Below are 14,736 nucleotides of genomic sequence, written 5' to 3'. Positions count from 1 at the left end.
AGTAGGACTTACAGTTTTTAATGCATGTATACATCAAGTTCAAAGATGTCTGGGCATCTCGCTGTCTTGCATAGTGACCTGGAAAGAACATTAATGAGGTCATCTATAGCCCATTAGGTATTATTGTTACTAGTGACGGAATCAAAAGTGCACAGAAATATTATTTTTATTTATTTTTTGATGTGGACCTTTTTTTTTTAAGTCTTTATTGAATTTGTTACACTATTGCTACTATTTTATGTTTTGGTTTTTTGGCCGCAAGGCATGTGGGATCATAGCTCCCCGACCAGGGATCGAACCCACACCCCCTGCATTGGAAGTGCGGAGTCTTAACCACTGGACCGCCAAGGAAGTCCCGGAAATACTATTTTTAAAAAGAAATGGATAGAAATAAAATTGGATGTGAAATGATACACTCAGGGGAACTGGGCAAAATAATTCCACTTGTTACACACAAATGGCCCAGAGGCCAGGGAGGGTTGCCTTCCAGGATGAGAGCAAGACACCTTCCTCCTACCTAAAAGAAGTGCTCTTGGGCTCCAAACCTGTTACATTTAGGAGACTTCAATATGGTTGCTTTTTCTCTCTTCCATATTTTTCCCGTTATCTGAAAAATATTTCAAGTGGAAGACGACCGTGATGCCGGCCTGTGTCCTGGGTTCAGTCTGCCTCCGTGCAGCCCTCCTGGTCCTTGCCTCTCTCTTTGCCCTCAGCCTTCTAAGAAACAAAGAAAGCTGGTCATGGAGCCTTCCCAGGTTCACACAGTGACTCTCAACCAGGGGTAGAAAATGTGTCAAAATGCCCTAGCCTGGGCTGGGATGGAGATGAAGGGGTAGAGAAACCAACACATCCCTAGAGAACATGCAGTTGCAGATGGGAGTGGGTCCAGCCCTCTGGTGGGCTGGGAGGGAAAAATAGTTGCAAAGCACTGATTAAAGTATTGATGTGCTTGAATTTTGAGCTTCTCCTGGGCGGGAGTAAAGTGGCTTACAATTCCGTTTCTACCTTGTCGGGCATGCTGGAGGTGCTTGGTAAAAAAACCGGTGGGAAGAATGCTCACTGAGCCCGAAGCCACCAATCTAAAGGGAACCGACGAGACAGGCATTTTGAAAATCAAGGCCCAGGAACGCCAGGGTAGAAACAGGAACCCTCCTGCAGGGCCTGGGGCTGCAGAACCAGGCTAGGAGCTGAGCCTGCCCCTCAGGAAAACTGGAGTTTGCACTCAAAGGGCAGTCAGGCAGCACAAAGGAGCAGAAGGGTCAAAGCAGAAGCCCCTACACATTGTGTCCATAAAAGCTGCCTGGAGAGGAAGCCTGGCCAGGGAGAGCCTGTGCTCTGCAACCTCTCCCAGGGCGGAGACGGAGCTGTCAGAGAAATGAGCCAGAACTGGTGTGAAGAGGTGCAGGGCCCCAGTGCAGTCAGCTGACCCCGCTGAGCAGAACCTGTGAGTTTGGGCTGACAGCCAGTGGTTCTGGGCCCCCTCGGACCCAATGCCTCATTTTTTTTTTTTTTTTTTTTTTCCGGTACGCGGGCCTCTCACTGTTGTGGCCCCTCCACTTGCGGAGCACAGGCTCCAGACGCGCAGGCTCAGCGGCCATGGCTCACGGGCCCAGCCGCTCCGCGGCATGTGGGATCTTCCCGGACCGGGGCACGAACCCGTGTCCCCTGCATTTGCAGGCGGACTCTGAACCACTGCGCCACCAAGGAAGCCCCAATGCCTCATTTTAAATCCAAATATTTTCTAACACAACATTGTAAATCAACTATTTCAATTAAAAAAATATGTAAAACAAGTATTTTCATTTCTTCTATCCTGAATTGAAATTCATAGATAATATAATGATTGTATCTATAATCTTAAAAATCAATATAATACCATAACTATAACATAGGAGAAATGAAAAGCAATGTATAATATAATATGTATTTCTATGTAAATACTCGGGAATGATTGCACTTGGAAGGCAAAAGAGCTCCTGCAAATCTCCCAAATGCCTGCTCGGGTTGATACTGCTCCATTGGGACCCCTGCTCTAGCCCCGGGGTAGCCCCTAAGTCGCTGAGCTCCTGGGCCAGCCAGGTGGCTCCTTCCACTTCCCAGCAACTCACCCTCTGGCTGCAGGAGAGGAGGTGGGCGGCAGGACCCAGACTGGCCCATTCTGGCTCTGCTGCTGACTCATGGGGCATCTGTAGGGACCAATGCAGCAAGAGGTGGAGAAGCTCCGTCAGTGGTGAGGCCTTCCCGGAGTCCCCAGTTATGCATAGACACCGCCCCACCCCCCCCCACCCCCCGCCAGCTCCATCCTCTGCCCCCAGCTGCCAGCTTCCTGCCCAGTGATGCCACAGAAAAGGGAGCCCAGGAGGGTCAGCTGGAGAAGGAAAGCTCTGGCAGACGGACTTCACTTCCTCAAAAATCCCAGGCAGCACAGCGGGGTAAAGGTCAGGTTTCTTTAACTGTTTCACCTGGGTGCTCCGGATCCTTTTTCTTCACCTGTCTGGTCTCTACTTTAGCAACAATGTCTAACAGCACTCTAACTGTGCCTCGGACCCCCAGCTTTGGCAACAGGAAATCTCCAGCCCTGCTCATCTAAAAGCCCAGAGAAGGGATGAAGCTGCATGGGGAGAGCTCAGTTCCCCCAGCATGTGGCAGTGTGATGCAGGGGGCAGAGCGTGTCCCCTGAGTTCAGCAGCCCTGGGTTCAGATGCTGACTCTGCAGTCTGTCTACCAGTGTGACAGCAAGTTACTTAGGTTCTCTGCACTTAAAATTCACCAGTGGTAAAATGAGAAGAAAACCTACTTTGCTGGGTTAAGCATTCAGCAGGATCGATTTTAAAAAAAAAAACACCCAGCCCAGAAACAAAACAGTTTTTCCTCCTCTCAAATATCAGGAAGGGAGCTGAGAGTGACAAGAAAAGCGGGGCTCAGGGAGCCCCAGAGAACTAGTTTCAAGTCCAGATCCTTGAGTGCAGGTGGCACACCATGTACGATGGAAATAATGACCGCCTGTTGGGAGAGGGACGGGTGTCCTCTGGGGAGCTCTGCCCTGGTCAATCCCACGGCCCCCATGAACTCCGTGGCGTCTTCGCCGCCTCCACTTCCCTGCTTTTGCCCCAGAAGCATCTCCAGGGCTTCCAGAGGAAAGCCAGCTGGAGCGTTTACTGTATGGACTGCTGTTTGGTCCACTTCCTCTGCGATCACTGTGTACTGAGGGTAGGGAGACCATAGCCTTCCTCCTTCAAACCAGTATCATATGTACTAGGGAGATAATGTGGTCTCAGTTTAAAGCAGGAGGGCAGGAGGAAAACTTCCCAGCAGAGGCATCGTATCTATACAACCACAACCCCTCTAGAGCTTTTGTTTTTTTTTTTAACCGTGTGGACAGTTATCTGCAAGGGTTTGACCCGCTTGTGCCTAGAGGGGGAGCGTGGGTCTGGTGACCTCAAAAGCCCTTGGCAGGGCTGGGGACCAGTGGATCCTTCTGGGACGGAGGGTCAGGGATGCCGGGGGGGGGGGGGGGGGGGTTCTGCAGGGACCCACCAGCTCCGGGGCCACCCGGTACAGAGAGCTGAGCGGTGGTACAGGAAGTTGAGGCAGGTGGCCGCGTAGAGGTCGGCGTAGCGCATCATATGGTTGGAGAAGAGCGTCTGGCGGAAGCCGCAGCGGAACAGGCTGCCCATCGCGCTGTAGCACCGGTCCAGCTCCTGGGAGACTCGCGGGCAGAGATCCCATCCCCGCCCACCCCACCCCCTCACCCCCACCCCTGCAGCCCACGACGGGGAAGGGGCTGCCGTGTTGCCCGCAGCCGGGGTCTTTGGGAAGTGGGGCAGCTCGCCGCTTTGCCACGGACCCCACTTCCCGCTTCACAGTTAGTTTCCTGCCTGGCCCTGGAGAGTGACCACCCTGCACTAAATTCTCAGCATCACTTACCTTCTGATGCCTCCTCAGAGGGCTTTGCAGGAGGCCCACACGCCCAGTCCCCACTCCGGCCCCCCCAACAGGCCCCCCCGCATCACAGGCCCTTCTTTTAGAGTCTAGAAAACTGGTCCAGATGTTACTCCCAGAGTGACTGAGCAGCACATGTGCCTCAGTTTCCCCGTGAGTAAAATAAGGATGACGATCCCCGCCCAGCCCACCTCGCGGGGCTGTGGGAGGATCAAATACCCTACAAGAGGCTCAGCAAAGATCCTTCACTATTGGTCCCAGCTGGGCCTGGGAAGGCCAAGTGGCCTGACTCCCCTTGATGTGGCCTGTGGGACTCTCCCAGCTTTGGTGACTGGTCAAGTAATACCACAGGGAACGTGTCCTTTCCACCGGCCCTAGATCCCGTCTTCTCAGGCCCCTTGTCTGGCTGACCCCAGACGCTAGCCGGGTGGTCGGTCACATGAGGACCCAACCCAGGAGGCCGGCACTTCTCAAGGTTAACGTTGGAGATTGAGGAACTGGCTAAGCCCCACCCATCACCCCGCAGGCCCTTTTAAGAGCATACTGCTGTCATTCGTAATATGGCCAGCAGGGGGCGCTGGCTGACAAGGCCAGGTGGCCCTCCTGACGACTGGGGGAGTCGTAATTGGGCTCTGGGGTCTGGGACGGAGCGGATCCAGTCAGGCCGCCCGGAGGCACACGCCCTACCTTCAGCCCCCTGGGCCCATCCCCTCCTCCCTCGGCACCCCGCTCTTACCCGAATCTCCCTCTTGGTGGAGCTGATGAGTGGCAGCCCGGAACTGCTGCCATCCATGTGCCTGGTGCAAAAATGGCCACATGACCCAGGAAGAGAGGAACGGCCCCCCAGGCTCCAGGCACAACCTCCCCAGATCGAGTTGGGGACACCAGTGGGGGGTACTGGGCTGGGTGTGTGCCCGTGAGATGGTAAGCGTCCTCAGTCCAGGCTGGTGGGTCAGCAGGAAGGGCCTAGAGGTCACAGTGTGAGTGTCCCAAGGGGGTCAGAGGGGTCCCAAAGTCCAGTTTACTAGGGAAGCCCACCCTGAAACAGATCGTGATTTCCCGACCACTCTGGCGAGGACCCCGCTGCCAGGCCTGGACACGGACCATTACCCTCCATCCTGCTCCCCTCCCCGGGCAGGGGTCACAGGTCAGGGCTCTCACTGGTACAGGTCCGCCAGTTGCATGTCCAGCCTCTTCAGCTCCTCCATTCGCTCTGAAAAGTGGACAGGGGACAGGGGGCTTGACAACCCTGCCCACCTTTGTCCCAGGCCTAGCTCAGCTAGTTGAGGTGAGGGTGGAAAGGCCACTGGGGTCTAGGCTCCCCCTACTGTGTGTATAACATCCTTCACCCTTTCCTTACATCGAGGGAGACTCTGCCCAAGGCAGAGCAGGGACGGTTGAGGAAGCTGACAGGGAGTCAGGTGACCCGCCCAAGGTCACAAGGCAATGACTCAAACCCAGCCCTTAGGACAAGCCCGGATTGTTTGGGTTCATAGCAACTCCTGACCCCGAGGATACAAGTCATTCCCGGCTGGGAGAGTGGACCTTCCACTCACTAAGATTCCTCAGGGTGGGTAAGGAGGGTGGGTTCAGTGAGGAAGGAAACCTCGGACTACAGAAACACCACAGGACTCTGGAATCAGGAGACAGGATTTGAGTCTCAACTTTAGCCCTTCTGGCTGTGTGACTTTGGGCAAGCCGCTTAACCTCTCTGGGTCTCTTGTTTCCTCGTGTATAAAATAGATCTGCTCTCACAAACCACAGAGAGGATGGTATTATCACGGTCACTACCAAGCCCCCCGCAGGAGAGAGGGGAAGATGTGACCATGGTGCCCCCTGCTGGCCCCCCACGTCTCACCCTCCTCTCAGGCCCAGATGTCCAGCTCCTGGGACAGCTCAGGAACCACCAGGCAAGTCCGCCAGCCCTGCCGCTCCTTGGACTTGAGGATGTCCCCAAAGATGTGGTCCCCGACGTCCAGGATGTCCTTCCCCCGCACCCCGAGCAGCTTGCACACTGCGTCTGACGACCCTGCCCGACCGTGGGAGGACAGGCCCACTCACAGCCCTTCCTGTCCTGGTGGGCAGCCTGGGGACATGGGCTCCTAGCTGAGAGGTGGCGCCTGTGGAGGGACAGGGCGGGGAGCTGGTACCTCCAGAGTAGACGGCACAGTGCTGATGGGGCCCCGTGCTGGTGCCCACGCGGAGCTTACCCATGTCCTAGAGCAGGCAGAAGGGGTGCCCTGGCCAGAGAGGGCAGGGGGCTGGGATTGGCAGGGGTGACCGTGGGGTGTGGGAAGAAGGAGGCGGCAGAGGGCCCTGAAGGGGTCCCCTGCTTCCTTGCTTCCAGGGACAGACAGACAGCAGAGCAGCAGCTGCTAAGGGCAGATCAAGCCTGAGAGGCGGGTTCCCTCCCCACAGCGTGGGCCACGGGTCATGGGGGACGGGCCTCGGCCCCTGCATTACCGTCCTGAGCTGTCTCAGCACCGTTCCCTCCGCAAAGAAGCAGGGCTTCTGCGTGTCCACCACGATCAGGTCGAAGTAGGACCTCCAGGGCCTGCAGGGGGTGGGCAGGTGCAGACACAAGTGCTCAGCCTGGGAATCTGACCCGCCGCGGTTCACAGGTCCTCAGCCAGGTCCCTGCCAGCCCCTGCCCCGCCATACCCGGCCGGATGCCCGCCCAGGCTCCGCCACGCTCTGGACCGGTGAAAGCTTGCCAGCCCTCGCATCTCATGCCCGCCCACGTGCCCTGGCCCTGGCCCTCAGCAGGACTGAGACGTCCCTGGGGCAGGACCCCGGCAGTCTGGCCACGCAGCCATGCTGGCATGGGAGGCTCACAAGCTATAGCAGCGGAGGCCAGCGCTGGATGTCGCGTGCACCGCGTCAGCCTCCAGAGCCCCTCACAGCAGAGTCAGAGACGCAGGGGCACGGGACAAGAGCACAGTCCCCCGAGCTGCAGACCCGCTCACCGGCTTGCCTGCCGGGTCCCCGCGGGGTGTGTCATGCCCCCTCCCCCAGGCCTGCTACAGCCTCTTCTCACCCCCTTCCCCACCCACTTCCGCCCCAACCAGCCCCTCCCCAAATACCTGATGGCCTCTTCACTGCCTTCTCCAAGGCCGTGAGTGGCCTTCCCCACCCCTCCAGGCTGCTCCTGTGGACCGGCTGAAGTCACTGGTCTCCCACCCACGGGGGAAGTTCCAACAGACCCACCCACGTGAAACGACCCACACACACACTTGCCTCTTCGTCCAGCGGGGGGCTGGCCATGGGAAGGGCCCCAGCAAGGTGGCCCAGCCCGGCCCTGCCTGCCCTTGACACAGCCTCCCCCAGCCAGGCGCGTGGCCCTCACCTCACCAGCGCCAAACAGGTAGCTCCGGATGGCCTGGCGGGGACAGGGCAGGGGTCAGGGCACCCAGCTGAGATGGGCCAGGGGCCACTACCTGCCATTGCCCTCACCCCACAGGCCATGCTGGGGACCGCAGGAGCGAGATGGTGGGAAAATTGCTTCTTCCACTGAGATCTAAAAAGGCCAAGAAATGGAACCCAAGATGCCAACCAGGCAGTGGGCGGAGCAGGGTATTGGCTGCTGTTTCCTGCAGTGCCTCAGTTTCCCCAGGGCCAAGAAGGAAGCAGTTCTCTGGCCCAGAGGCTGAGGGCCTCCCCCGTCACAGGCACATGCACGTCGGTGTAGTTGTAGCTGCCGGTAGCCAGGAACACCTTCCCTACCTCCTTCCTCTTGCCCCGCAGGATGGGGATTCCCGCCTGGGTCAGAGAGAAGAGCAGCCTCCAGGGCTGGGGTCTCCCCAAGCTGCCCCGGGAGCCCCTTCCCAGGTCTCAGCCCCATGGGCAGGGGGCCTCAGGCCAGGCAGGAGGGCGGGGCGCAAGGCCAGGGTGCACAGCTCTGTCCAGATCTCGAGGGGAGGCCAGGGGAGGGGGAGCAGCCCCAGTGCCCTGGGGAGGAGGGGGACAAAGGGACAGGCTTGGTCACGACCCTGGTCTATAGCCACTCGCATCCTTCTCCATGTATTTCTCCAAGTCTTCTGGGGTCCTCTCCTTGAGACAGCCCCGCGGGAGGGAGCAGAGCTGTGAACGTGTGTGCGTGCGTGCGCGTGCCTACACATGCCTGCATCCAAGATGAGGGAGCCCAGACCACCAGCCTCCACGGGAAGAAGAGTGAAACCTTATGGGGTCTGGGGGCCTGGGCCACTCACCGAATGGTGGACGTTATCCATGGCATCCGTCACATCCTGGAAGACATGAAGAGGTTCCCATGCTGATAACCGGTGTCACAGCTGGGTCAGGCCAAGAGCGAGGCTGATAAGGGGCCCTGATGTGACCACCAACCCTGGAGCCCTACCAGGGGGACCCCTCCATCCACAGTGGGCCCGACACTGGGCTCATGTCCCAACCCTCCTGGCACGGGTGTCACCCCGTGGGGGCATCAGTTACAAGGTTGGGGGCCCCTACATCCAAGGCCTTCCCTCTGAGCTCCTAGAGCCCCTCAAACCCCTCAGGAGGAGCCTCTGCCCTCTGGCGGGGCCCCCATTTCCGGGCTTGGCCCCTAAGCCGTGCAGTGTCCTGCTGGTCACCCAGGGCTGCAGCGGGGAGGGGCATGGAACTCACTGGATGTAGCGGGAGCGGCCAGAGAAGAAGCCCACCAGGCAGATGTAGAGACAGGTTTCTAGGGCAGAGGGAGGCTGGTCGGTCGCCGGCCCGAGGATCCAGGCAGCAGCCCGCCAGGCCGGAGCCAGGAGCAAAGGCTCACCTCCCCCCACCCCCATCAGCCCTCACCAGGCAGGTTGAAGAGCGTGATGAGGGCGTGGGACCGCTGCAGCTCATCCCTCTGAATGAACTTACTGGGGTAGAAACTCCAGATCTCGGCCCTAGGGAAGGGGTGGGCTGGGTGCCGTGATGCCCCTCCCCAGTGCCTCCCAGAGGCCAGGACAGGCCCCGCCACTCTTTCCCGCCTCTACCCATCCTTCTCTCCCTCCTTATCCAGCTGGCATTGCCGAGCCCCTGCGGTGTGCCTGAGTCACCCCCCGCCACTGTCTTTCCTCCAGCATCCTCGCCCCCCACCCCGTTCCTTACTCCGGGAGGAAGGAGAAGCCGTGGGTGTCCAGCAGCCCATTCCCGAGGGCGTCCACCTTCAGCAGGTTTCCACAGGGCGCGTCAAACACCAGCCCCCCGGGAGAGGAAACAGAGGTTGTGGATGAGGCACCAGGGCCAGTGAGTGGGCCCAGCCTCCCGCCCCGCGGGCTCCCGCACCTGGTGGGGAAGGCAGGGTCGTAGGTGCAGCGCAGGATCTCGTGTGGGTACCCGACGCACACCAGGCGCTCCAGCAGCAACTCGAAGGCCAGCGTCTCATAGGCCGGGGACTTGTAGGCTGTGGGCCAAGCAGACCCAGGCCGGTTGGTGCCCGCCCCCTGCTCCCAGCCCCCAATTCCCCTCACTCCCCTCCCCCTCCCAGCCAGAGTGCAGTCCATGTCGAAGCCAAGGCAACAAATCTTCCCCAGCTCCAGGCCGCGGTTGACAAAAATCCTGGAAGGGGAAAGACACTGAGATCAGCCCCCCAGACTCCAAGACCCAGGGCCTCGCGTGTGTCTGGGCACATGCGTGTGAGCACGTGTGCGAGCGTGTGCAGGGCTCCGTCTCAACGTGGGAGTGTGCTGGGGGCATCCCCGTGCGCGAGGATGCGCTGTTGTCTCTTTCCTGAGCGGGGTCACTGTGTCCAAGTTCAGAGAGGGTGCGTTTGTCACAGGTGGGCAGCACATGTCCCCACGTCGGCGTGCGTGGGGGGAGAGCAGCTCCCTCCATGCCAAGTGTACACTGTCAGGTTTCTCTCTGACGGGCCACTGCCCACCTAAAGAAAGATGTCCCCTTGTGAGTGCAGGGGCTGGTCTGTGTTCTGAGTGTCACCATCCCTGTGTATGGGCTGCTGTGTTGTGTGGGATATGTCAGGAAATGGGGTGTTTGTAAGATCCCCCTGACCTCCATCCCAAATGCCCATCTCACCGCTGGTGCCAATCCTACCCCAGGGCCTGTGTCTCCCCTCTGGGCCCCCCAGGCTCTCCCCCGTCCACACAGGCCATCGCTGCCAGGAGTGAGGAGACAGCGGCCCCCTCCCCAGCCACCTGCCCGCTAGCAGTGAGGCCCAGCAGCTCCCGTCTCCCTCAAACACTTCAGACACCACTGACCCCGTGGGCGCCACCCTGGGCCCCCATCTCCTCCTTTGAGGGAGAAGAAAGCCAGGACAGTCTCTGGCATCCCCTCTCTTCTCTAAGAGAGAAAATAGTAATGATCAAGGAAGAAGAATTCATCTGTATTATGCCACCTCCACTTCTAGGGCTTGTGCCCCCAAAGACCTCAACCACCTAGCATGTAGCAGAGAACACAGAGTGAAGCAAACATGGTGTTTACGAAAGCAGAAGACTCGTGTGCTTTAAAAATAAGAGTGTCGGGACTTCCCTTGTGGTCCAGTGGCTAGCCCTCCGCGCTTCCAATGCAGCGGGCCTGGGTTCGATCCCTGGTCAGGGAACTAGATCCCACATGATTCATCTAAAGATCCTGCATGCCGCAGTTGAAGATCCCACATGCGGCAACGAGGATCCTGCGTGCCGCAACTAAGACCGGCACGGCCAAATAAATAAATAAATACTTAAGAAAGAAAAAAAAATATGTCCACTCAAAATGGATCTTAAAGGACACAACAGTACATTGGTAGCTGTTAAGAGCAGGGCTAGCTCTGTCTATATAAGTAGACAAATGGGCCCAGCCACTGAAGTTCAAACTATCTGGTTATCTCATGTATTAACACAAACTGGGTCTCAGTTCCAGTTGTATTTAATGTTTTATGATCTCCTAGACTTTCCAGTCCAGGCACTTTTTGACAAAACTTTGTCCTCATTTGAGGGGCTTTTGTTGTCGGGTTTTTGTGTTTGTTTTTGTGGGTATTTGCCTCATTCCATCCCTGAGCTTTGCAGCTAGACAGATGTGATTCAAAACTATGTTCTGAGGTGTTTCCTGTAGTGGAGTCATTGGTTTGCAATAGTCAGTCATGCTTTTCCACTAAAAGGGGACGGAGGGGTGGTAAGCCACGAGATAAGCTAAAGTTAAATTGTTAGAAGAATTTCTTGATAGGAAACTATAGCTTTGCGTTTTGTTGCTCTATTTCCTGAAAATAACTTGGAGATGCCCCTGATTTGTCCATCTACTGCTTTGATTCCTTGGATAACACTCATTCTTTCACGTTAAGCAAAACCAAGTAATTGTTGCAGAGGTCTCTGTATTTTGCAGCTGCCCTTTTGTAAGACGCACTTTTCCCAAATAAAACAATTTTAAAAACCCATAAAAAAAAATGTCCACTCAAAAACCTGTACTTGAATGTTTAAAACAATAAAATAAGAATGTCTAGGGACTTCCCTGGTGGCACAGTGGTTAAGAATCTGCCTGCCAAGGCAGAGGACACGTGTTCAAGCCCTGGTCCGGAAAGATCCCACATGCCATGGAGCAACTAAGCCTGAGCGCCACAACTCCTGAAGCCCCCACGCCCTAGAGCCCGCATGCCGCAACTACTGAGGCCGCGTGCCACAACTACTGAAGCCCGTGCGCCTAGAGCCCGTGCTCCGCAACAAGAGAAGCGACCACAATGAGAAGCCCACGCACCGCAACAAAGAGTAGCCCCTGCTCGCTGCAATGAGAGAAAGCCCGTGCGCAGCAACAAAGACCCAACGCGACCAAAACATAAATAAAATTAATTAATTAATTAAAAAATAAAACTAATAAAGAAAGAAAGAACTTAAGATTCTTGCTTCACACACAATTCTAACACACTTGGCTATCAATCTTCCCAGCCCAAGGCCATTTAAAGAAGTAATTGCTAGAAGCATACCAGGAGCTATAAGAAGTGGCAGATGACTAGAATCTCAGAATCAGGAAAAAAAAAAGTACAAAAGTGAGTATCAAAAAGCAGAGCAGGGCTTCCCTGGTGGCGCAGTGGTTGAGAGTCCGCCTGCCGATGCAGGGGACACGGGTTCGTGCCCCGGTCCGGGAAGATCCCACATGCCGCGGAGCGGCTGGGCCCGTGAGCCATGACCGCTGAGCCTGCGCGTCCGGAGCCTGTGCTCCGCAATGGGAGAGGCCACAACAGTGAGAGGCCCGAGTACCGCAAAAAAAAAAAAAAAAAAAAAGCAGAGCAATTGGGACCATTTAGTGTAGAGCTGGAAATAGTCCCTAAGGGTCCACAATTGCTGGTTTTGCAACAAAGCACAACGACTTCCATTCAGAGTTTTGACCTGATCATCCAGAAAGACTTACAGGATGTGGCATGTCCTCTTTGAAAAAGGAAGGACAGTTTATGATACATTTTCGAAAATTTTCTCTACAAAATGGCCAAACTTAATGAAGTTAGGCCCTTTTGAAGGGATAACAATTATCTGGGGGAAAAAAATGTATTTCAGTGAAATAGTTCCTTCCTTGGTAATTCCAGATGAGCAACTGTTAGGATGGTGAGGCAAGAGTATGGAGGCTGCAGGAGGTACATTACCTCATCGGATGGATGGATGGATGGATGGATGGATGGATGGATTCGTGGATAGATGGATGGATGGATGGATGGATGGTTGGATGGATGGATGGATGGATTCGTGGATAGACGGATGGATGGATGGATGGATGGATGGATGGATGGATGGATGGATGGATGGATGGATTCGTGGATAGACGGATGGATGGATGGATGGAAGGACAGTTGGATGCACAGACCTATGGACTATATATGGTAGCCTTTATTAAGGGTATCAGAGGAGAATCAAGCTTCAGAAATCAGCAGGATTTCCCGAGTCCTTTCACCCATTCTGTGCTCTCTGCTCATCTCAGGGAGACCTTTTTAAAGGTGCATAGTTCCTCTCTGGGTCAGAAACAGAAGGAGAAATACCCAGTTATGGGAAGTCACCAGAAATTTCCTCAGCCCTCCCACTGGGTGTTAACATGGTGAGTGTGCAAAAATGTATCCTGCTTTTCCCATAGCTGAACTCGGGAGTCTGTCCCAAGATTCCCTTCCACCTGAGGATAAGGAAGTCACCCAGTGACATTCACATACACTCCGTCACATCAGTGGTTTCTCAGGCCACCTCTCCAGGTACACTCCCAGCGCTCTCCTGGGCTTGACTGAACAGCGTGGGGGTTATACTCAGCCACGCTGGGAGCTGGGAGCTGGGAGCTGCCCATCACTTCTTGGTGGGGCCTCATGTGACGTGCACTGGCACAGCTGGGGAACCAGCACATCCCCACACTGCTGTGTGCTCAGGTGACCACATCCCCAATGGATCTTCAGCTGGCCAGTCTGTTGTGCCGTTCCAGGATGTGGCCACCTGTCCAGACCCCAGTGCCCCTTAGCTGACGGCAGGTCCAGCTGGGGAGGACCACAGGCTGTCACAGGGCCCTCTTGGCCTGGCCCCCGTGCCACTGGCACCCTTGTGGGACTTGGTACATTTCAGAACCCCTTCCAGAAGAGGAGATTTGTTACGGTAACAACAAGTGAATCCTTGCATTGCTCTGACTGTGTGCCAGGCCTCGTTAACAGCCCTACGGGGTAGGCCTTCCATTACTCTGAATTTACAGATGGCAAAACCGAGGCACCAAAGTCCTAAGCCTCTCGCCCACCATTACAAAGCAAGATGGCAGAGCGGACCTGAGCCCAGAGCCCAGGCGCCAACATCCGTGCTGTCAAGCCCTGGGTGAAACCGCCTCTGCCCAGGAGCCCTCACAAAACCCCTGGACTTTTCAACAGCATGAAAGACAAAGAAAGGCCGAGGGAATGTTCCAGATTAATGGAGGAGGCTAAAGAGACATGACAACTGAAGGCAGTATCTGCTCTCAGATATTGAATCAGGGAAGAGGACATCATTAGGTCAACAAATAAGACTAGACAATCAACAGCTGCTAAAAGTACTGGCTCAATGTCAATCTGTGAAGTTGATACCGTAAGAAAAATCTCTATTCTTGGAAAATACTGAAGTATTTAGGGTAAAAGGGTAACTTACCTTCAAATGCTCCAGGGAAAAAATTATGCATATAGAGACATCCGTGGTGTGTGTGTGTGTGTGTGTGTGTGTGTGTGTGTGTGTGTGTGTGTACATGCTTGGGGAGACAAATGGTAAAGCAAATGGAGTAAAACGTTAACAATCGGTAAATCTTGGCAAAAGGTATAAACTATGAACTATGTCTTTGTTTGAAGACATATGTTTGAACTATGTCTTTGAACTATGTCTTATGTTTACAACTTTTCATAAACTTGGAATTATTTCCAAATTTAAAAAATATCTTTTTTAAATAAGGAGTCCCAAGGCCCCCGTGTTACCACCAGGAACAGTCACTTTGGCTCCCACTTTCTTCTGAGCTCCCAGCTGGATGCCTCCCATCCCCTCAGGGGCAGAGTGGAAACAGGACCACTCAGCCCTCATACCTGTTGATTCTCACACCCAGGCTGTGCCTGTTTAGAAAGTGTCCAGGCCCAGCACGTGATGGCTTTGTTCCCCGTGGCTGCCTGACACTCAGAGAGGTGGCCAGATCGTAGGTGCCCGGGGTGTTGGGTGCACCTGTCGCCCCGCACACTTCACCTCCACCTTCAGTCGGAGGCATTATTCCAGCTCACCCAGCTGGTGCACAGCTGGTCCACAGCATCGAGGGCATGGAGGGGCCTTTCATTCCCCTGAGCTTGGAGAAACTCTCTCGAGACCACCAGAAACTTCCCGCAGATGGGGCTTCCTCACACAGGGGTGGCTGTACAGGGAGACTGAG

The 14,736-nt window shown here is 55.6% G+C and overlaps 1 protein-coding gene across 1 annotated transcript; it reads right to left on the bottom strand.

Moving 5' to 3' along the window:
• Nucleotides 1-12: 12 nt before the first annotated feature.
• On the bottom strand, nucleotides 13-14,577 carry NT5DC4 (5'-nucleotidase domain containing 4). Its single transcript, XM_027128633.1, is given in 19 exon segments — nucleotides 13-78; nucleotides 546-717; nucleotides 2,109-2,186; nucleotides 4,679-4,739; nucleotides 5,104-5,155; nucleotides 5,801-5,971; nucleotides 6,093-6,159; nucleotides 6,406-6,534; nucleotides 7,289-7,321; nucleotides 7,621-7,701; nucleotides 7,951-8,022; nucleotides 8,151-8,194; nucleotides 8,197-8,231; nucleotides 8,563-8,620; nucleotides 8,731-8,822; nucleotides 9,028-9,124; nucleotides 9,206-9,325; nucleotides 9,407-9,494; nucleotides 14,488-14,577. Coding segments are annotated over 18 exon segments (1,425 nt in total). The 3' UTR covers nucleotides 13-78; nucleotides 546-660.
• Nucleotides 14,578-14,736: the final 159 nt, after the last annotated feature.

This window comes from Aethalodelphis obliquidens, unplaced genomic scaffold (assembly GCF_003676395.1).
Source record: "Aethalodelphis obliquidens isolate GAN/ISIS:26980383/991018 unplaced genomic scaffold, ASM367639v1 scaffold35, whole genome shotgun sequence".
Taxonomy (NCBI): Eukaryota; Metazoa; Chordata; class Mammalia; order Artiodactyla; family Delphinidae; genus Aethalodelphis; species Aethalodelphis obliquidens.
This window is presented reverse-complemented; position numbering and strand designations above follow the sequence as displayed.